The following is a 21792-nucleotide window of genomic DNA, read 5'->3' on the forward strand; positions in this document are numbered from 1 at the left end:
AGAAGATGGAAGTCCTTTTTCTCTTCTCCAGCCTTGTAGTCTCCCTGCTGTGTTCCCTTGTGGCAGATACTCGCAAGCAGCCAGCTGGTTTGCAGTGGAAGCTTCAGCAGAGTCTGAGAGGGTAGCTCTGGAACTGGGACAGCAAACAGCTTAATGACTGCCCTGGCTCCCCTTTTGGCTATTCAGCATCCATGCACACCCTTCTCCACATATTTGAACTTCTGTGTGACAATGTACACAGTGTTTCATTTCTAGAAGCCTGTGTTGTCTTACCCCATCAGTCTGCCCAGCCAAGGGCTCTTTGTTTTTGAACAGTATTAATTTATTAAAGCATTGTTAAGAATCATTTTCTTTCTTTCTTAAAACTTTTAATTGAAGTATAATGTAAAGGATGCAAAGTATAAGCATTATATAGCTCAATAAATTAAAAGTATACACACCTCTGTAACCGAACATATCAGGATACAGAATGTTAATAAAACCCCAAGATGGCCCTCTCCTTCCCCCTTCGCATTCCTCTTCTCTCAAAGTCAACCACTTGCTTAAGTGTTTGTGTTTTTTTTTTACTAGAAGCATGTGTATTTTATTTTTCCTTTAGCTTTATTGAGGTATAATTGACCTTGCTTGAGTTTTAATAACATTTCTTTTTCCTGATTTTGACCTTTCTATATGTGGAATCGTACATGAATTCTTTTATATCTGGCCAAAAATGTCCACTTTCTTTCTTTCTTTCTTACTTCCTTTCTTTCTAAGATTGGCCCTGAGCTAACATCTGTTGCCAATCTTTTTTTTTTTTTTTCATTTTTATTTCTTTCTTCTCCTCCCCAAAGCCCCCGAGTACGTAGTTGTATGTTCTAGTTGTAACTCCTTCTAGTTCCTCTATGTGGGACGCCGCCTCAGCATGGCTTGATGAGTGGTGTGTTTACATCCACACCCAGGATCCAAACCTGTGAACCCCAGGCTGCTGAAGCGCAGTGTGCGAACTTAACCACTCAGCCATGGGCTGGCCCTCAAAGGTCTGCTTTAAATTGTCTATCCTAATTGTGGGCACAGCATTATGCAGAAAAGTATGCTTGGTACCCTTCTTAATAAAGGGATATATTAGGAGAAAAAAATCAGTGTATCTCATCAAAATGGTTACAAATTATGGCATTTTTACTCTGGAGTATTGAGTCATTAAAACTGATGTTTACAGAGCCAGCCCTGAGGGCCTAGTGGTTAAAGTTTGGCGCTCACCTTTTTGGCAGCCCGGGTTCACTTCCCCGTCATGGAACCACACCACCTTTCTGTCGGTAGCCATGCTGTGGTGGTGGCTCACGTAGAAGAACCAGAACAACTTAAAACTAGCAAATACAGGCATGTACTGGGGCTTTGGGAAGGAAAAAAGGAGGAAGATTGGCAACAGATGTTGGCATAGGGGGGATCTTTAAGAAAAAAAGATTTCTTAAAAAAAAAAAAGCAACTTGATGTTTACAGGTGAAAGTATTTTTAATAATAAGTGAAAATAGAATGAGACTAATTTTTTCGGTTTCGAAGATAACTTGTCAGAGAAAAATAAGCATTAAATATTCTCAGAATATTAGAGGTTGAAACTTGGTGTAGGTTGGGTCTTAGGCAATTTTTGTCCCTCTGCTACCTAGAAACTTTTGTCCTTGCAAAGCCTTTAAAATATACATGTACAGTTCTGCATTTTTAGGAGGATTGCCCTGCACCGTCAAACTGAATGCCTTGAAATGGAATTAGATGATTTTATTTGCTTTTGCAGGTATTTCCCTGGAAATGGCAGCTGTGACAGTAAAGGAAGAATCAGAAGATCCTGATTATTATCAATATAATATTCAAGGTAATACTATTTAATACATTTTATTTTCCCCTCTGAAGTTATTATTGGTTGAAATTAAAGTTTATCAATTGCTTGAGTTCTTTAAGTACTGTTTTATTGATTTTCCTTGATTGGCATGTATACTTATAATTTATGGCCGGAATAAAATAAATTTTAAAAGTGAAGCGGTAAAATAAACTCAAACAATCTACAGGGGAAATGTAAAATAGCCATTAATAGTCTTTAAAGGACAAGCAAAAGCTGTAGCACAAGTTAGCATTCAGCTCCACTTTCTAGTGTTATTTGCAAGGCATGAAGGTCTTCTCAACCTTTAATAGCTCTATTTGTGCAACAGAAATCACTGTGTAAGCACTGTCATTATGTTAAAAATCTATAAAAGGTAAGATATTAATAAATTCTAGCTGTTGTGTATCATTTTGTTCCATTTCTTTTTGTTTGTTAGGAAGGAATTAAAGGTTATAATTTCACAATGCAGTTTGCTTTTATGCATACATGGGTTTTAGTTTAGAAGAATGTTTTCTCTATTTTATAATAAGTTTAATTTATGGATGCATAAAGTACATTAAACATTTAAAGTACAAAATCTGATTCGTTTTGTTTTATGTATATACCTATAAAACGATCTTCACTACATTCAAGATAATGAAATGTTCATAACCCCCAAGTTTCCTTGTATCCCTTTGTAATTCACTGCCCTCCTCAGCCAACCACTCATCTGTTTTCTATCATTTTAGATTAGTTTGCCTTTTTAAGAAATGTATATAAATGGAATCATCATAAACTATGTACTGTTTTCTTGGATGGGGTGCTATTCCTTCTTTCATTCCACATAACTGTTTTGAGATTCATCCATAGTGTTGTGTCTATCAATAGGTAATTCCATTGTTTTGCTGAGTATTATTTCATTGTATGGCTATAGCACAATTTGTCTATCCCATTGTGTGTTGATGGACATTTTGGTTGTTTCCAGTTTGGGGCTCTTAAAAATAAAGCTGCTATGAATGTTTGTATGCAAATTTTTGTATGGAAATATGCCTTCATTTCTCTTGAGTAGATTCCTAGAAATGGAATAGCTGGGATATATGGTAGGTACTTAACTTTTTAAGAAACTGCCAAACTGTTTTTCACAGTGCTTGTGCTATTTTACATTTCCATCAGCAGTGTGTGATAGTTCTAGCTATTCCATCTCCTTGCCAACACTTGTATGGTCAGCTTTGTTCTTTTTAAGAAAGCTACTTCAGTGGGTGACTGATGATACCTTATTTTGGTTTTAATTTGCCATTGTGTACTAGGTTTAGTTCATTTAAAAAGATACGCCTCTGTCAGTTCTGGAGCATTATAAAAGTGTTGTGAATACATTTATTCTGATTATAATCATGTGAATATCTGTACATATATTAAATTGAGTCTGCATTTCATGATTGTTAAATATCAGTTTTCAGCATTTTATTGCTTGTGACATTGGTAATCACATGCCTAAGAGGTTGAGATAATTCTGAGGATTTTCCATTAAAAAATTAAAATTTTGGAAAATATTTAGCCTTTATTGCAGTTGTTGGTACCTTACTAATATATATGCATAAATTTAATAAGTGCTGTTTAATAAAATACTGATTCTTTTACACAGATGGTTTTTAATTTTTAAAATAAAGAGTCCGCCTTTGTCTTTGCTATTATCTTTTTAGCATTGCTGTTACATTGTCACCCATGATTATGGAAGCACTTTTGTCTCCTTTTGGGGTGTGATTTAGGGTGACGCCTGAGTAATAAGAGTTGAAAATGGGATGTTTGTAGAGGGAAGGTTGCGTGAAGTGATGTCTTGAGTGCATTTGAGGAGGCTGGGAGCCAGCCTGTTAGTTTTGCGTCTAGCAAGCTGAGAGACACAGTCTATGCAATTTGGGTGTTTTTCTTAATTGACAATTCTTTGTGTAATCTGAGTATAAGTCCTTTGTAGTGTGATTTGTAAGTGGTTTAATTTGATGAAAACCAGTTTATTGATTTTTTTTTTCCCTCCTTGTATGTATTGTGCTTAAGTATCATAGTGGAAAAATCTTGGCCTCACCCAACATCACAAAGATTGTCTTCTGTGTTTCATAAAAATTTTTGTAGTTTTCCATTTATATCTGTGATTGATCTAGACCTAAGTTTTGTACAGTTTGCAAGATATTGAGTTCAAACTCACACATATGGATCTCCAGTTTTTCTAGCACCGTTTGTTGAAAAGTCTTTTTCCATTGCCTTATCTTCATGTCTCTGTCAGTTTCTTGAGTATATTGTTAAGTCTTGAGAGTCCTCCAAAATTGTTCTTTTTCAAAATTATCTGGCCTGTTTTAGCTCCTTTTTCATATAAATTTAAAAAAAATCAGCCTGTTGATTTATTTTAAAAACGGTGTGAGGATTTTGATGGTTGTGCTGAATCTATAGACTAATTTGGGTTGAATATCTTAATATTGAATCTTCTGATTCATGAGTATAATATATATATATCTTCTCTATTTAACTCTTCCTTGATTTCTTTCGTCAGTGTACAGATTTTGTAAGATTTATGTCCAAGTATTTAATGTTTTTTGGTGTTACTGTAAATGGTACTGTTTTACATTTCAGCTTCCAAGTATTCATTGCTAATATATAGACCTTCAGTTGATTTCTACATACTGACTTCATAACTTGTGACCTAGTTAAAATTCACTTACTAGTTCTAGCAAGTTTTTGGTAAAATCTTTGGGATTTTCTAAGTAGGCAATGTTAGTTCTTCCTTTTCTTTTTTTTATGTTAATTGCGCTGGCTGGGACCCTCTGGTATTATGTTGAACAGGATTAGTGAGGAAATCTTTCAGTATGGTAGCTGTGGGGTTTTGTAGATGCCCTTCATCAGTTTGAAGAAGTTCCCTTGTGTTCAGTTTGCTAAGAGTTTTTATGGTGTTTGGATGTTGAATTTGTGAAAGGTCTTTCTGCATCTCTTGGGATGGTTATATGGTTTTTCTTGTTTTAGTCTGTTAAAATGGTGATTGACATGAATTTTCAAATGTTGAGACAGCCAGGTGTTCCTGGGATAATAAACCCCACTTGGTTATGATGCACTGTTGTTTTTATGTTGTTGAATGTTCTTAAGAGATATTAGTCAGAAATTTCCTTTTCTTGTGAATGTCTTTATTTGGTTTTGGTAATACTGGCCTAAATGAATTGGGAAATGATATATTGGAGGAGTTATTTTGTAGAATTGGTGTTCCGTCATTAAATGTTTGGTGAAATTTGCCAATGAAGCCACCTGGCCTCGAGGTTTCTCTATTGGAAAGTTTTTTAACTTGCTCCATTTTTAAATTTTAATTTAATAGTTATAGGACTGTTCAGGTTATGTATTTCTTGATTGAACTCTGGCAGTTTGTGTCTTTCAAGCAATTTGTATACTTTGTCTTAAGTTTTCTTTCTTTTTATTTTTAATGTTTGCAAGGTCTATAGTGGTGTTCCTCTCATTTCTCCTTTTGTAATTTGTGTCTGTTTTTCCCTGTCAGTTTAGCTCGGGGTTTCTGAAGCTTGGCAGTGTTGACATTTTGATTGAACAGTTGGTTGTCGTGGGTGTCTGTCTTATGCTCTGCATTGTGGGGTGTTGAGTACCCTCCCTGCTCTACCCACTAAATACCAGTGGTGTCTCAAAAGTTGTAACAGTCAGAAATGTCCCCAGACATTGCCATATGTCCCATGGGGGACGTTATCACTCTCAGTGGAGAACCATTGGTCCAGCTCTAGAGCTTTCTCAAAACTTTTTTTTTCGTCAGAGATTCAGCTTTTACTTTCAGTGATTTCTGGTCTGATTGCTTTCTTTCATTTTGCTTGCTTTAATATGAATTTGTATGTTATGTTTCTTAAGATGGAAGCTTGAATCATTGATTTGAGGTCTTTTACAATATAAGTATTTAATGCCATAAACTGCCCTCTTAGGCATTAGTTTAACTGCACCCCATCGACTTTGATTCATATTCATTCAATTCAAAACATTTTCTAATTTTCCTTGCAATTTCCTCTTTGTCCTATTGTTTATGTAGAAATGTGTAGTTTTAATTTCCACATGCTAATGAACTTTTCAGATATCTTTCTGTTACTAATTTTCAGTTAATTTCTGTTATTGTTGGAGAACATTGTATCATTTCAGTTATTTCAGCTTTGATAAGGTTGGTTGATAGTCACTCGGGTTTGCTGTATCCTTACTGATATTTCTGTCTACTTGTTCTGTCAATCACAAGGGCATTGAAATTGCCAGCTGCCCCTGTGGGTTTGTCTCTTCCTCCCTTCACTTCTGTCCCTTGTGCTTCCTGTGCTCTGAAGGTCCATGGTTAGGTGTCAGTTTCCTAGAAGCTCCTTCCCTCTGGCTCCCGTCCAGGCAAGCCGTTCCCATGGTGACTCTTGTCTTGACTTGTATTACTTGTAACAACTTGGATTACTTTTGCCTGTTTTTGTATTTCATGTAAATAGAATCCTTCGGCCTGTACTCTTTTGTTTCAGGCTTCTTTTGTAAAACATAATTTGTGAAACCTATTGTTGTGTGTACTTATATAGATCATTTACTTGCAGTTTTGTATTGTATTTCTAAAATGCTTTTTAAAAATGAAATATTTAAAACCTACGTATATAATAATATTTATCTCCCCAGTTTTACTGAATCTTAAGAGTTTGTTGTCTCCTTTCCCCCTACAGGATACAACATGTTAAATATGTAATTGACACCCTTCTTTGGGCTCTCCCCAATTCTTACTTTTTCTCTATTCCTCTGCAGTTAACTATTTACTTGAAATTGAGGATTGTCCTTCCTGATAATGATTTGATACTTTTACTGCATGTATATCCCCACAGAGTGTCTGTGTATGTATATCCATGCACATACATTTTATGTGTTGTATTTTCTCAGTTTCTAAGCTCGACACAAATGATACCATACTGTATATGTTGTGTTTATGTTCTTATGTGTCAATCATGTAATATGTTTTCAAGGTGTATGTATTTTGTTACATGTAGATTTAATTACTATCATTGTGGTAGTTAAATTGTGTGATTATACTATAGTTCGTTTATTCATTCTTCTACATAGGACATTTATGTTTTCTTCCAAAACTTTTTGGTATTCCAAAATAGGCTTGGATGTATCTCTGCACCTGCTACCTTCCCCTAAGATGAGCATTGGGAACGTTGATTTTCTCAATGACCAATAGACACTACTAGCATTTTGAGTGTGAGGGTCAAGTATGCTGCCTTTCTTATGATGAGTAAAATCCAAATATGTGCTATTAAAACGTGTAGCTAAAATGAAAGTATAGTGATCTTTGAAGGCATACTGGGCAAATATTAACCAAAAGAAATCAAATTTAGTAATATTAATTTGAAGCCGAAAAGAGTTAACAAGTGTCAAGAGTAAGACTATATAATATATATAGTAATAAGTCACCAAGTTGATATAGCAATCATTGATTTGTATACACCTAACAATGTAGCCTCAAAATAAAAGTAGAAATAAAGAATTGTCACGCAATTATGATAAATTTATACATCTACGTTGATGTGGGAGAAAAACAAATGATGAATACTTACACATGATAAATACAATATTTTAACTCTATATAGTTTATAAACATAAGCTAATTGACATATATCCAGAACTCTGCACTCAGCAAATAAATGTTTATAAAGCATGGATCTTTTACAAAAACTTAACTTTATACTTGTTCTTAGATAGCCTCAAAAAATTTCCTGAACATAATGTAATTAGGTAAATTAGAAAATAATAAACAGGTTATTTAAAACAGAAATTCTATACAAGGGGAATACTAAGAAATATACTGCTTTAATTGACTTAAACAGGACCTCATTTAAAAAAATTTAGAACAACAATATTGAGAATGCCACATAGCTAAACTTGGAAAAAGCAGCTAAAACAGTATTTAGAAGTCAATTAATAGCCTTAGCCATCATTTAATTAATTTTTTTCTGTATATTTTCACCCAGGACCACATGACTAGGAAGCAGTGAATCTGGCATTTGAATTCAGGTCTTGTTCATTCAGCGTCTCACTCTTAGTTGAGATTCCAAATATAAGCAGTTTTTCTATTTTCTATGAAGTTATTTTCTTCTGTGATGTGTCCTTTGCTTGTAATGTGTACTTTTGTCCCTCTGAAATTTCTCATGTGTTAGCAAAGACTTTCAAAAGTCTTAGGGTATTTTCCAGATAGTTTTCAGGGATGATTAGTGAAGTGGTTTGTATGCTAATTTAGTGCAAGAACATGTTTTATGTTAAGTAGCCATGGAAACCACAGTGTTTTGTTGTTTTAAATCTTACTTTCATCACTGAAAAGCTTGATAATACATGCAAGTGTGTTGTGAGAATCTATAGCATTTTCTGACCGTTTAATCCCAAATACTTTATATGTTAACAATTGGAAAGAACCATATTAAGTTGCTAAAAAGGGCTTATGGATCTGCAGGAAAGGGGAATTCTGAATTAATAAGTTAGTTTGTCATGTTTCTGTTTCAGTGGAGATTCAAGCTCATTGATAGTTTAATTATATGATTTAAGAAATTCTAAGAAAAGGAAAGGTATAATAATTTGATGTTGCGTTTTTCTTCAGTATGACAAAAGATTAAGCAAATATTTGTCAAGGAAGGAACAAATGCACCTTGTATGATAAATGTGCACTTACGATCTCTCTGAAGTAGAAGTTGCAGTTGGCTGTTATGAACCTGTTACTGTTTGAAAAAATCCACATCCACCATTTTAGACATGTCATCCCCATTCAGTCTGTGTCTAGCCATTTTCACAATTTCTTTTGACTGTCTATTTACGAATGTATCTGAGTACACTTTTTCCATTCACTAAGACCATAAATTGACGCCACTCATTTTGTTAGTCATTTTTTTTAATTTTGCCTTTTCTGTTCATGAAAAGGCTGTATTACTCCATATCTCTTACCCAAATTTGTTTACTAAAGTGACCCAAAATATATTTTTGGGATTACTTTTGAAGTTTTATCTTTGTATTCCAAAGCAGGCCCATCTGAAACTGATGATGTTGATGACAAACTCCCCCTTTCGAAGTCTTTGCAAGGTATAACTTTTTCACTTCCATTTTCCCACATACTGTTCTTATTTAATGTTTCTTTATATTGGACAGACTGTGTTTTAGTATTTATATCTGTATTATTTTCTAAATGGAAAAGGAAAAAAATGTATTGGCCTTTTTTTTTTTAACATATAAATGAACTTCACAAGCAAAAATTTTTCAAAACCAATTTTCCCTTTTGTGAATCTAGTAATGAATCTCGAAATGGGTACATGACACACTTTCATATTTAAGGTAAAGTACACATTTATACCTTATATCAGAATAGTCAGAAGTAAGGTTTTTATTGTATATTTAGTGATGTAAATATTTATAAGGTCATGTTGATACTTAGTTTTTAAGAAAGATTATAAAATATCACTTGTCATTCCCTAAGTTTATTAATTGAATACCTTTTGGGGAATTTTTGTATAGTGTTCCCTAAGTTCATGATCATAGGCTGTTTGTGATGGCTTTTAACTTCTATCTATTCTGGCTTTGAATGTGTAAGATTTATTTCTTTAGCTTTACTTTTAATATAAATGTAATTGCTCATTTCAAATTTTAAAGGAACAAAAAGGACACATAGAATCATTGTTTACTTGGCCTCTTGTAATATTCTGAAAGATGGAACAACCAACTTAACTGTTCTTACTCTTTGCCCAACCTTTTCTCTTTATGTACTCGCTTCTTTTCCATTATCTCTTGTTCCTTTGACCTCACATCTTTGTTTTCTTTGACATTAGAGTCAAAGAACCTAATTCTCCATAAGTTCAAATGTTAAAGTTTAGAAAGGGGAGGAGAGACTGTGTTGGGAAAGCATATTTGAAAAGTTAAAGAATAATTCATGGCTATAGACTTACAGATTTACCTAGTGTTTTGAGCTCAGGTGAATTTTTATAATATGAAGTGGGAAAGAATCCCAAACTAATTATAACATCATAAAGCTAGACGTTGAAAACCAAAAATATTCCACCTTAGCATGGCATTTTAAATTCAAAGGTGCTAGACACTTAATTACAGGTTTTTGAAACTGTTATCAATGCTCTTTAAAAATCAAGATAAAATATGCTTAAAACCTGTATCCAGGGGTTGTACCTTTAGTAGAGCTTCTGAATTTAGTTATCACTGGATGACAAAATAGATTTGATTTTGCTTCCCCTCTCCCTTTGTGACTCATAGGTGACACAGTTTTATTTGTACATGAAGGCAGTGGTTTTCCCCCTTTTCCGTGTTAGTAGGTCTGACATTTAAGGACAGAGGATGAATATTCTGGGGCAGTTTGGGCACTTAATACTAAGTGGCTCTCTCATGTTTTCGATTCTTTCTTTCCTATTTATGAGTCAAATTTCTGATCTAATAGGATGAGCCTGTTTACCTTGTGACTGCCTAACCTGATACATTGCTTTATGTTCCAGTTTGTAGAAGCAGGCAGATTATATTACCTGAATTAAAATGCTTTTGAGACTAAAGGTAGTATCTTAAGTTTTAACTTACGAGTTTCCTTTAAGTACAACTTTGGTTAAATAATGGGGATTGAGTTTCCATAGCTTCCACCGTAGTAAAAACGGAAAGCAGGAAACATTTCACAGCAAAACCTGAACTTGTTTATCTAGACTTAACAGAGTCTGTGAGCAAAGAAAGAATTGACTGATTTGTGTTTTTGTGTGTGCGTCATTGACAGATGAGCGTGGTACTTTGAAACCGTCGTTCTATTTCTCAAATTCCAACATCTATCAATAGTTATATTGTGTAGTTACAGTAACTAATATTAAATCCCCAAAGCTACTTAGGTTTACTCTATATGTTTACATTTTCAATTTTTTTTTGAGTTTTCATGTAGATGTGTTACATGCTTTTCTGAATTAGATCACGTTGTTTGAATTAACTACTAAGGAGTTAAAAAATCAGTTTGTATATGTTGTATTATATAAGTTTTAAATCGTTTGCATTGTTACCTAGTTTCTCTTCTTTCAGTGTAAGTTTTTATTGGTTTATTATATATGATTTATTTTCTTTTTAGGAAGCCATCATTCTTCAGAGGGCAATGAAGGAACAGAAATGGAAGTACCAGCAGAAGGTTAGACATAAAGGGATTTTTATTTTGCTGTATTTTATGTATTTGCTCTATATTAAAGAGAATATTATCCTTAAAACACCTTATTTAAAAATTAAAAGAAGATTGTTTTGGTATTCCTTCTTAGCCAACAGGTTTTTTTTTAGTCCTAAGATGTAATGTGCCTCTTTACTGTACTGAATAATAAAGCATATGGGGATGAGAACTTAAGTGGTAAGTAAAACTCTTCATGATGCAAAATGCTGCTCTTGTTTTCTCCCCTGATCATCTTATGTCATATTAAAAATCTTAAGAAAGTATGGTTTCAGAATTTTGAATTAAAATGATTACTAGCTCTGTTCATATATCATTTTTAAACATACTATTAAAAAAATCCCACTAAAAGTAGGATTAATATATTCTACATAAGATTAATAAAGGAGAGATTTCCTCTCTGCTTATTTTTGTACACACAACTCCCCCATGAACTACCTTGTTTACCAGCCATCCTCCTTTGATTTTAGGATTGAATGAACATTTAGCTGTGCTACAGCCTTTGTAGTTATTGGAATCTTGAATTAAAACTGTTACTGTGCAGAATGGCTTCAGATTTCTAAATGGTTTATATAGTTCCAAAAGAGTGTCTGTAGATTTCTCCCAAGGAAAATGACTGGTAAGGTGACTCAATCTTGTTTTAAAATTATTATTTTTCTCATAAACTGGTCATGGTGTGCCTTATTTTTCTAGAATAAAGAGAGAGTCTATTCTGTAACTTTTTATTCCTTATATTTGCTTTTTTATTTTATTTTTAAAAAATCATTAATTTTCTCTTTTACTCTCTTTGAGTCAAGGGAGTTCTTAAAGTCCCTGGAATGTTGGCCCATCTTTCCAAATTCAATTTTAGAATTAGGGTTTCTAACTGGAATACATTTCTTACAGCACTATTGAGATGCCCATTTTAAAGAATATTTGACTTTTCTTTTTGAGATCTTTTTCTAGAAGATTGTGTGGGTGAATTTTTTTGTTTTACTGTGTGGAGGTAATTAGATGTTTCCTCTCTAAGAAAAACCCTGTTTTGGGTGGGCAGTGTTTCCAACAGTGAAGTACCTACATGCAGGACACATGGTGCCAGGGTTCATTAGGTGGTATGAATTGCTTCACAGTTGGCAATTTTAGCATTAGATATTAGGCTTTGAAATACTTTATTTTTGAGGAGATTTTTATTGTTATATTGCAGTGTTAACAGAGTTGAATTGAACCTGGGTTCTGGCCTTTATTCCTTTACTAACAAGTAAACATAATCTTTGGCAAATCAATTAATCTCTCAACCTTTGCAAATGAAGAGAGAGTTGACCAAGGTACTCTCTAGCTGAGCTTCTGGCACTAACATTCTGATATACATTTGTTTTGTGTAGTAACACAAATATTAATAAAATATTTAATTTTTTTAAGTATGTTGCATATGAATTGAGGGGATTCAGTCCTGTATGCATTTGTTACAGTCATTGTTTTGATAATGAAGGTCCCAATTGCAAAAAATTGATTATGGTTTTATTTAACAATATAAACCACTCTGAGGATCTCTGAAAGGAGAGGAGAAACAGTAAAGTAAGAGGAAACTTTTGTTTTTATCCTGGCATTTTCTAGTTACAGCAGGAAAAGAATTGTGACTTTGTTATAATCTTATTCCTCTAAAAATACAAGATTTTTGAGTCCATTATTGCAGATAACTTGGTATTATCTAGTAGTTTTCCAGAGCTTTTTTACTTTTTGCTTTCTCTTACCCCTATTTACAATTAAAAGGGTCAGATATGATAATTTAATAAATGAGATGAATTAAAATGCCAGAAAATTTTATCATAGGCTGCTTTTGGAGTAACAAATCAGTAAAATGTTGGAACATATAGAAAGTGCTTTATAATGAATGTCATTTTAGAATTTTATTTTTTTCAAGATTCTACTCAGCATGTCCCTTCAGAAACAAGTGAGGACCCCGAAGTTGAGGTGACTATTGAAGGTTAGTTATCAAAGCCTTGATTCCAAAAGTTTACTTCTGGTCATAAAAATATTTGTCACATTCACATTGCTACGTATGCATTTCATTCATTCTGAAAGGAAACCTGTGAAAAAACTGACGCATATGTGTGTATGTGTGACCAAAGCAGCCCACTTCTTAGCAGCACACCCGGTGCTTTGGGAGTTTTAGGCAACAGAAGTAAGCCGCGAAAATGAGCGCTGGACCAGGCTGCACTTTCCATCCCTGGGAATCGAGAATAAAAAGAAAAACTATGACCAGATTGGATGCACACAAGAACAGATGCTGTAACCTCTTACGGGCTTGTGACAGGCCTGATTACTGCCTGAGCCCCTGCTCTCTGTCTCAGTAAAGCAGAGGAGAACGTGTTGATAGTTCAGTCAAATTTTAAAGCAAGTTTTCCCCTCTAAAATACTATTAGAAGTTTACATATAATCTATCCTTAAAACTGTTTTGAAGCAGTAGCTACAAACATATTCTAAACTAATCTCTGTAGCTAAAGTTGCTTTAAACCTAGTTTTCTCTTCAAAGATGCAGCTGAAGTGAGGGGAGTCAGTCCTGTCTGCATTTGTTACATTGTCTTGATAATGAAGGTCCCAACTGCAAAAAATTGATTGTGGTTTTATTTAACAATCTAATACATGAATGCAGATGAACCACTTTGTCCTTAAATTATTTAAAGATTCAGCTAATATCAACACTGTCATGTTTCATTTTTAAGTAAATGCATATTGAAATGTTTTTCCTTTTACATTAATGTCACATTATTCCTATAAATTTTTTCCCTCAAAGTATTCTTTCCAAGGTCAAATAGTGAGACGATAAACTGCACTCTGTTAAGTTTCATTTACTCCTACCCCGCTCCAGAGTCCCTGTACTCAGGGATAGACTGAGTTTATTGTATGTACATCGAAAAATAATTTGTATATATACTCATATGTATTTAGTTCTGCAGAAATTCACAGATGTGTTCAGCATACACCGTTGTAACGGACGTTTAAAATACACACGTACCACATTTCCCATAGGTCTATTTTCCATGACCACACGTCTTTGTACTTCATTAATATATTTTTAACTGCTGCATAACCTCTCTTAGTTTGGTATCTCTCTCTCTTTCTTTCGTAATAACCTCTCTCCTCCTAGTGTCCACTTGGTTATCCGTAGTGTTTGCCTTCTTCCAGCTACTCAAAATGTGTGTCCTCGTTGCCTCTAAGATTGAAGCTGATTGGTAGCTTCCACCTAATGTGAGAACTTTTCTCATACTTCATGTGTTAATATCTCAATTTAATATGCATATTTCTTTTGTCGTTTATATAATTTTACTAACCTAAAAACAGTTTCGAGTTGTTTATAATACTGAATTTAATTGCTTTTTATTTGGAAACCTCATGAACTATCAGAGATGAAAATCTTAAGAGTGTATAAATATTATAAACACTCAGAAGTTTCTTTGTGTAGAGATAAAAAATAGATGACTATTAATTATTAGGATAAAACTTTTAAATAGGACTAATAACCAAATCAATTTATCAAATCTTAAAGCAGATAAAGACTGTATTGATGTTGTTTAGAAAGTAAATACTTGCTTTTATAGCATAAGGCCTTTAAAGAGATGTTAAGATAATTATGAAATAAATGACTAGTGAACTCAACGTATGTCAGTCTTTTCAGTTTTACCTCTCTGGAGGGACTGATAAATCCCATTTCTTTTAAACTAAGACATAGTGCCAGAAGCTTGATTTATCATCAAAATTTGTCAGCCAGTAGTAGAATTTTGCTATGTAGTCGTCTTCTTTATGTTGAGAAGACCCGTGAAATACGGGTCTGTATAAAGTAATTACTCTATAAGGTCGTATTTTCCATGGCATATGTTCACAAACAAACTATACTTCAACCTTAATTAAATTGCTAGTTATGTTTTACCCATACATTAAGGAAGGTAAAATGTAAGTCCGTGATATTAACAAGGAAGGTCAAAGGAGAATTTATGTGCATGTCTGTTTGATACGTATATTGTATTTCCTTCTGGAAAGATAATTGCATAGTGATAGAAATTAGTTAAATATCTGTAGTGAGAAAATTAAGTTTTGGTATTTGCTCATAATAGAAAAAGTATACAGGCATTGAAATTGTGATTTTTGTGTGTATGTTTAAGTGATCTGAGAAAAGTTACCTCTAATGTTTAGTGAGAAAAAAATCCCTGCCTTTTGAGAACAAGGCAAGTTTAAAAGGAAGAGTATGTCTAGAGAATGGTGTTTGTTTGGCAAAATTCTTGTGCTTGGAAGAAAAGATAATCCTGCTTCCCTGGGCGTGACTGATTGTCTCCTGTTGTATGTTTCTGCATTTCCTAAATAGTTTATAGAAAAGAAAAAAAGGAACTTTGTCATCAGTAAGTTTGTCAGGTGTCCCACAGTCCTGTAGTGCTGATGTCTTTATTTGAAATTAGGTGGAGTTGGGAAGGAGCTGATGGGCATTGCTGCAGATTCTGCCTGGGAGTGCCCCTTACCCAGTGCCGCTGGGGGCTTGGAGGTGTGCGCTTCCATTTGATGCCATCCATTTGTACTTGAAGGCGGAGGAGGACGGTTATGACTTGTGTGACTTAGATTTGGGAAATAGCCCATGCAATAATATGACTGTGCATGCCTTAACTTCATAAATATCATGATTACATTTTTGGATAAAATCAGACTGCTGTCAGGTCTTTGATACGCAGAGAAAATCTTAACTCAGAATATGTCTAGCTGTCATGGGCGTGCTAATAACGGAAAGCCTTTTGCTTTAAAAGAGGTCTCCTTAGCATTTTAGGGCATTATGTCCCAAACCTGAGCCCTTCACAAATGTCATTCTGTTGTGGCCTAACCCCCTCTTCATTACTTAAGTCTTTTCTTTAAATTAATTTTAAATAGATTCACTTAAAAATTAATTTTGTGTGTTCTTAAGTAAAACTACCTTTTAAATTTTATTTCTTTCTCATTTACGTTGAAACATATACATAAATATCTGGATACAGGAATGCAGTTCTACGTGTAGTACACGTATGGTGCGTGGACTGCAGTTGGGATAGCATGTTCTAGAGCTTCAGTAGTTTGATTACCTGTCATCCTCTGGTAGTATCCTTTTTTGCGAAATTCTTGCTTAAGACCTTGGTAAATATTTGGCTGCTGCATATGATCAAGGGCTATACTGTTCAAATGTTCATTTGATCATTCCGCATACCAAACACCTTGTATGTGCCAGGGACTGTATTAGGTGCTGACGATTTAGGAATGAACAAGATAAGGTAGGCAAGTCCATTAGAGGTTTTTGAACAGAGGAGCGATAGGTTCTGTTCTTCACTTTGAAGAAACTGAGAGCAGACCCTAGTGGAAGCAAGCCTATTGCAGTTATCCAAGACCCAGAGCAAGATGCATTAGAACAGGATGGTGGCAGTGGAGGTAAGAAGTGGTTGAATTCGGGGGATGTTCTGAAGACAGAGCCAGTAGGCTCTACTGTTTGTCATTGTTTAATTATTGTGCTTATCTTATCAGTGTTACTGGAGAGCTCTGAGAATCTATGTATTTGGGTAGGTTAGCATTTGAAAATGTTGTGTTTAATTTTATAGCTGCTAAAGAGTCACTTAATTAACATCAGTTATTGCGCAAATGAGTTTTACAAGAGTTATGACCTGGATCCATGGGTGAAAAATCCCATCCATTATTTTGAAACGTGTAGGGTAATTAATGGCTCTAACTCTGAGTAATTTCAAAAGAGATACAGTGCCTGATTTTTTTTTTTTCACTTTGAGTAGGTGTCATATTTTATGATAAAACATCACCATTTGATTATGTTGAAAAAAGTGTATCAAAATTTGTTTCATGTTCTGTTAATGCAGTCACCAATGAGAGTGCAGTAATAAATTTTAGCTCTGAAGTCTGTCTGTCTTTTGGCATGTTTGTAAATATCTTGCAAAAAAGAAAACAGGATCTTTTCCTAACTATAAATTTTGAGTTAGGGACTGTTGGTACCTTTTTTCCGGTTGTTGAGGGTGCTTGTGTTAGTACTGGTAGCGTAACTATTATGTATTCCTGAACAGCAACTTTTGCACATGAAAATGTTTCGAAATTCATTTTATAAGCTTTAAGTTTTGATGATGTAAATATTTTTAGTTTGAGGTTGAATTTGAAGCATCCTGAAATATGTGTCTTTTTACATAAAGGTGTTTGTTTACAATGTTGAAGCACCATGATAATTAGAAACCAGTGCTGCCTGCTGGACCTGATTGGAGGTGCGCTCCTGGAGCTTTATTGGATATTTTCTGCTTCGGAGAAATAAATAATTTTGATCCTTTGTGAAAAAGATTTTGAGGTCAAGAGTAACATTCTTTCTCAAAACCAATTATAGTTTTTTGCTGCAGGGAGGGAAATAATGGAAGATGTGTTATAAATTCATAGCTCCTTATGATTTGTTAAGATTGGCGCCTGAGCTAACACCTGTTACCAATCTTCTTTTTTTTTTTTAATTCTTCTCCCCAAAGCCCCCCAGTACATAGTTGTGTATTCTAGTTGTAGATCCTTCTGATTGTGCTATGTGGGAAGCTGCCTCAGCATGCCTCATGAGTGGTGCTAGGTCTGCGTCTGGGATCCGAACCAGCGAAACCCTGGGTGGCTGAAGCGGAGCGCGCGAACTTAACCACTTGGCCACGGGGCCCGCCCCATAGCTCCTTATGATTTAATTCCATCATATAGCTTAAGACTCCCAAAGATTAGTTAGTATATGAAAAGGGTTAGTCTTTTAATAGCATGTGTGATGTAATAATTTATTATTACAAATAGTTAAATTTCATCTCTTTATTCACATTTACTAGATTGAACTTCATTATTTCGTTGGAGAGAAAAGTAATACCACTTTTTAATATTTGACAATCTTTGGCAAATCATTTGTTTTGTTAAAAATGACTCTCCTAGATTTATCTTTTTTCTTTCTTTTTTCTGTTTGTGGTCGATGAGGTTACTTTCATAAAAAATATTTTGTACTATTCTTTTTGTTTGAAAATATGTTAAATTGATTGAAGGAGTGAGATCTTCACACTAAAGAAAAGTTTTCTCGGCTTTTCCTCTTGGCCTCAGTTTCAGACGGTTTAGATTAGAATTGAGATTAATATAATAGATTTCTGTGATTCTTCATTACCATCTTACAGCTGTATTTTCTTTTTCACTTTATACTCTTTCAGTTTTTATTTTATGTAATTCAGTTAATGATCACTTTAAATGATGATCTGTAGAAATACTTCGGCTACATTAATTAGCTAATAGGGAAAAATACTTTTGTTTTAAGTTTGCAAAGAAATATTAATAGTAAGCATTAAAATACTTTGATAGTATTCATAGGTGGAATGAGTATATTTCATTTAACCCTTTGAGAACTAGCATAAAAATACTCTTAGACTTTGAAAAATATGTTTGGAAATTGGAAAAGAAGGGTTTTTTCAGGATTGAAGGCCTAATATGTTTTCCAAGATGTATCTACTTAGGTTTGAATCTAATTACTTAATAATCTCTTGTGACCATTTTTAATCCTGTAGTAATTTAGTAATTATAAGCTCAGATGACACAGTCAAGTTTTATTTTACTTAGTAGTTTGTCATTTTTAAATTTTCTCCCATAGATCTTTTTTTTTCCTGGATTTGAACATGGGTCTCTACAGTGGCATTCAACACATGAAAGTTTTTATAGTGTCGTAAGTTGTTTGTATGATAATGTTTTCCTGAAATAGTATCCTCTAAGACAGCATTTTTGTGTTTCCCAGCACATAAATGGGTCCTAATGTGACTTTATCTGATATTAGTGACATTGGTACCTTTTTCTCCTATTGGTTAGAAAAATCAGCAAATTGTTTCGGGTTACCAGAATGTCTTTTGGCGTCATAGGAAAACCCCAAAGTCAGGGAGCTGGGGCAGTGATGTCTGATTGTGCTCTCTGATGCTATGAGAGGAGTGAGGTACAGTGGTCCTCCCTCTCCGGATGCGTTCCACGACCCCCAGTGGATGCCTGAAACCACAGATAGTGCCTAACCCTATATAGACTATGTTTTCTGCTATACATAGGTACCTAGGATAAGGTTTAATTTATAAATTAGGCACAGTAAGAGCTCAACAACAACTAGTAATAAAATAGAACAATTATAACGACATACTGTAATAAGTACATTTTAGCAATCTCAGCATACGATTTTTTTCTAGTTAAGTCAAGAGCTTTAACCTTTTCACTTACAGGAAGCACCTTAGGGCTTCCCTTTGGCATGTCCGAATTGCCAGCATCACTACTCTTGCACTTTGGCGCCATTATTAAGTAAAAGAAGGGTGACGTGAACACAAGCACTGCAGTACCTTGACAATCGATCTGATAACTGAGACTAAGTGACTAACGGATGGGGAGCATATACAGGGTGGATACAGTGGACAAAGGGATGAGTCATCTCCAGAGCAGGGTGGCACACAATTTAAAACTTACTGTTTATTTCTGGAATTTTCCATTTAGTGTTTTCAATATTGACCATGGGTAGGCGAAACCATGGATAAGGGGGGCCTTACCACAGAAGTATTTTAGACTTCAGTCAGATTTTCCCTTGATCAACATATCAAGTGTTTAGAAGTTAGCCATTGCTGTCCCAGGCAACAGGCAACGATGTATATTAGGCCGAGTTTGGATTTCTTCTTATCTGTTTGAGAGTCAACCTGTTAGTTTCGTGGAAAGAGTTATATTCATAATCTAATCTCAGCTGTGCTATCTAGTGATTAACATGGTTAAGTGATAGAACGTTTTCTGAGCCTGTTTGTTTAGCTATAGAACAAGAATAAAAATTATATTGCTCTAAAAGGGTAACTTATGTATTTGAAACGTTATCTTTTTGTTATTCCTATGATCTTTAATGTAGTAATTTTCTTCTCTATTTCATATTTGTTTTTAAGTATAGATTTCTTTAAAATGATATTTTCAGTAACTTACAGATGGTATTTGAGCAGAAATCTTGGTATGACACTTGACATTTTCAAGGAGTAGAAGAAGGTGACAGTGATAGCTCTCCTTATCTGATCCAAATGCCTTTAATCCTAGCGTTAGATATGCTGAAGCATCACAGCGGAGTTGAGTTGCAGACGTATCCATGAAGAAATTAGCACGAAGTCGTACTATAAATGTCTTGAGTAGTCTGTATTCTGTACTTAAATATCTGATTGCTCTTGTCTACGTAGGTTTTGTATTGACTGAATCAACGTGGTCTGTTTCACAAATGACGTAGCGCTATTTCTTTACTTCTGTAAGATCTGTGTTTGTTGGAAGTGTTTGACATGCAGTTATCCAACCTCCCTTGTTTATGTATGCTTGAGTATTGCATAAGCTCAAGTATTTTCCCATTCATGCTATATTTTTCCCCCTTATATATATTTGTATAATTGTAGGTAGCTGTCTACGTTAAAAGCTTTTTCTTGAAAGACTTGAAGTGGGCTGTGATTGTAGGCAGCTGAGAGGGTTATGAGAGGAGAAGGGGAAATTTCAATGACTTAATTCAAATGAAGCAAACCAAAAATGAAGCAAGACAAGGGAAGATGAGGAATGGTCACTTGAGCACACCCCCAAGAATAGGAAAACTGCAAATGTAACTGGGAAAAATATACTGAAAATGACAGTACAGAAGGAATGACTATATTCCAAACAGATGTAAAGCCGCCCACGTCCTTTGAATGTTGAGGGTTGGACAGGTGGTGGCTGTGACTCTCACAGGCTGTTCCTCCAGTGATGACAGTTTTCTTTTTCAAGATGATGATTATTCTCCACCTACCAAGAGACCAAAGAGCAACGAGCCGCCCCAGCCGCCCGTCACGGAGCCTGCCAACGCTGGGAAACGGAAAGTCAGGGAGTTCAACTTCGGTGAGTTCGCCAGTGAATACAGGCCTGTTCTCTATTTTCTTCTCAACTCTTTTTGTTACTGATAAGAATGCTTTAAAATGTGTTACTGCCATTTAATCTGAGGAAAACCACAGGCAGTTTGAAGTAACCTTACAGACATTGTGTAAACATACTTTGGGTTTACCAGAGCATAAGCCATTGATTGTATCTTCTGACATTAATTACAATTAGTAGACTTTGAATCACTGTTAATGACTCAGTAATTCACTTACTTTTCTTAGCTTTAAAACCTTCTTTGTTTAAGAAATATTTCACATCTTGATTTTTCTTGTTCTGTGTAACTGCCAGAAGCTAATGTAACCAAACCTGGTGGGTGATTTATTTGTTTGGAGGGACTAAATAAATAATAGTGGCAAGTTGTGTTTGTGATCCATATTGTGAATAGATAGAACATTTAGCTTATATGCATTTTTAAATAGCATTTTAATATTTTAAGTTGTTATGGTCACAATTGCTGAATGTAAATTGGATTTATATGTACAGTAAGTTTCCATATATCTGTATTTTTTATCACTCTATTCTAAGTTGCAAATGCCTTTCTGTGCAGTAACCTAGACATGTTTTGGAAGGTCTCCTGAATAACCTTGGCCATCTCCCTCTTTCCTGCCTCCGTTCTGTATTGTGTAATTGGACTGGTCTTTGCTGCCCTCCTGCTTTTCAGAAATTATCAGACTGAAAAGAGGTGCTCATTATGTGTTTCAGAAATAAACTTTAAAACATCCCCTATGATCTCTCATTGAACCAATTCTGAGAACCACAAAAAAGGAAAAAGTTCTTAGGAAAGCAGTAAAATTATATAGATGGAGATGGGTTATTAAAAATTAGTATA

At 34.5% G+C, this 21792-nt stretch overlaps 1 protein-coding gene across 6 annotated transcripts in view; it reads left to right on the top strand.

Moving 5' to 3' along the window:
* Nucleotides 1-21792, top strand: part of GTF2I (general transcription factor IIi) — a 115613-nt gene that overhangs the window by 45743 nt on the left and 48078 nt on the right. The window contains exons 9-13 of one of the 6 annotated variants that reach the window (XM_070567767.1): nt 1766-1843; nt 8873-8932; nt 10950-11006; nt 12937-12999; nt 20814-20924. In XM_070567767.1, the coding sequence (XP_070423868.1) occupies nt 1766-1843; nt 8873-8932; nt 10950-11006; nt 12937-12999; nt 20814-20924 (369 nt within the window). The remainder of the gene's footprint in view (nt 1-1765; nt 1844-8872; nt 8933-10949; nt 11007-12936; nt 13000-20813; nt 20925-21792) is intronic. The other 5 variants (XM_070567769.1, XM_070567770.1, XM_070567771.1 and 2 more) reach the window with 5 other exon arrangements.

This window comes from Equus przewalskii, chromosome 12 (genome assembly GCF_037783145.1).
Source record: "Equus przewalskii isolate Varuska chromosome 12, EquPr2, whole genome shotgun sequence".
In the NCBI taxonomy this organism is placed as follows: domain Eukaryota; kingdom Metazoa; phylum Chordata; class Mammalia; order Perissodactyla; family Equidae; genus Equus; species Equus przewalskii.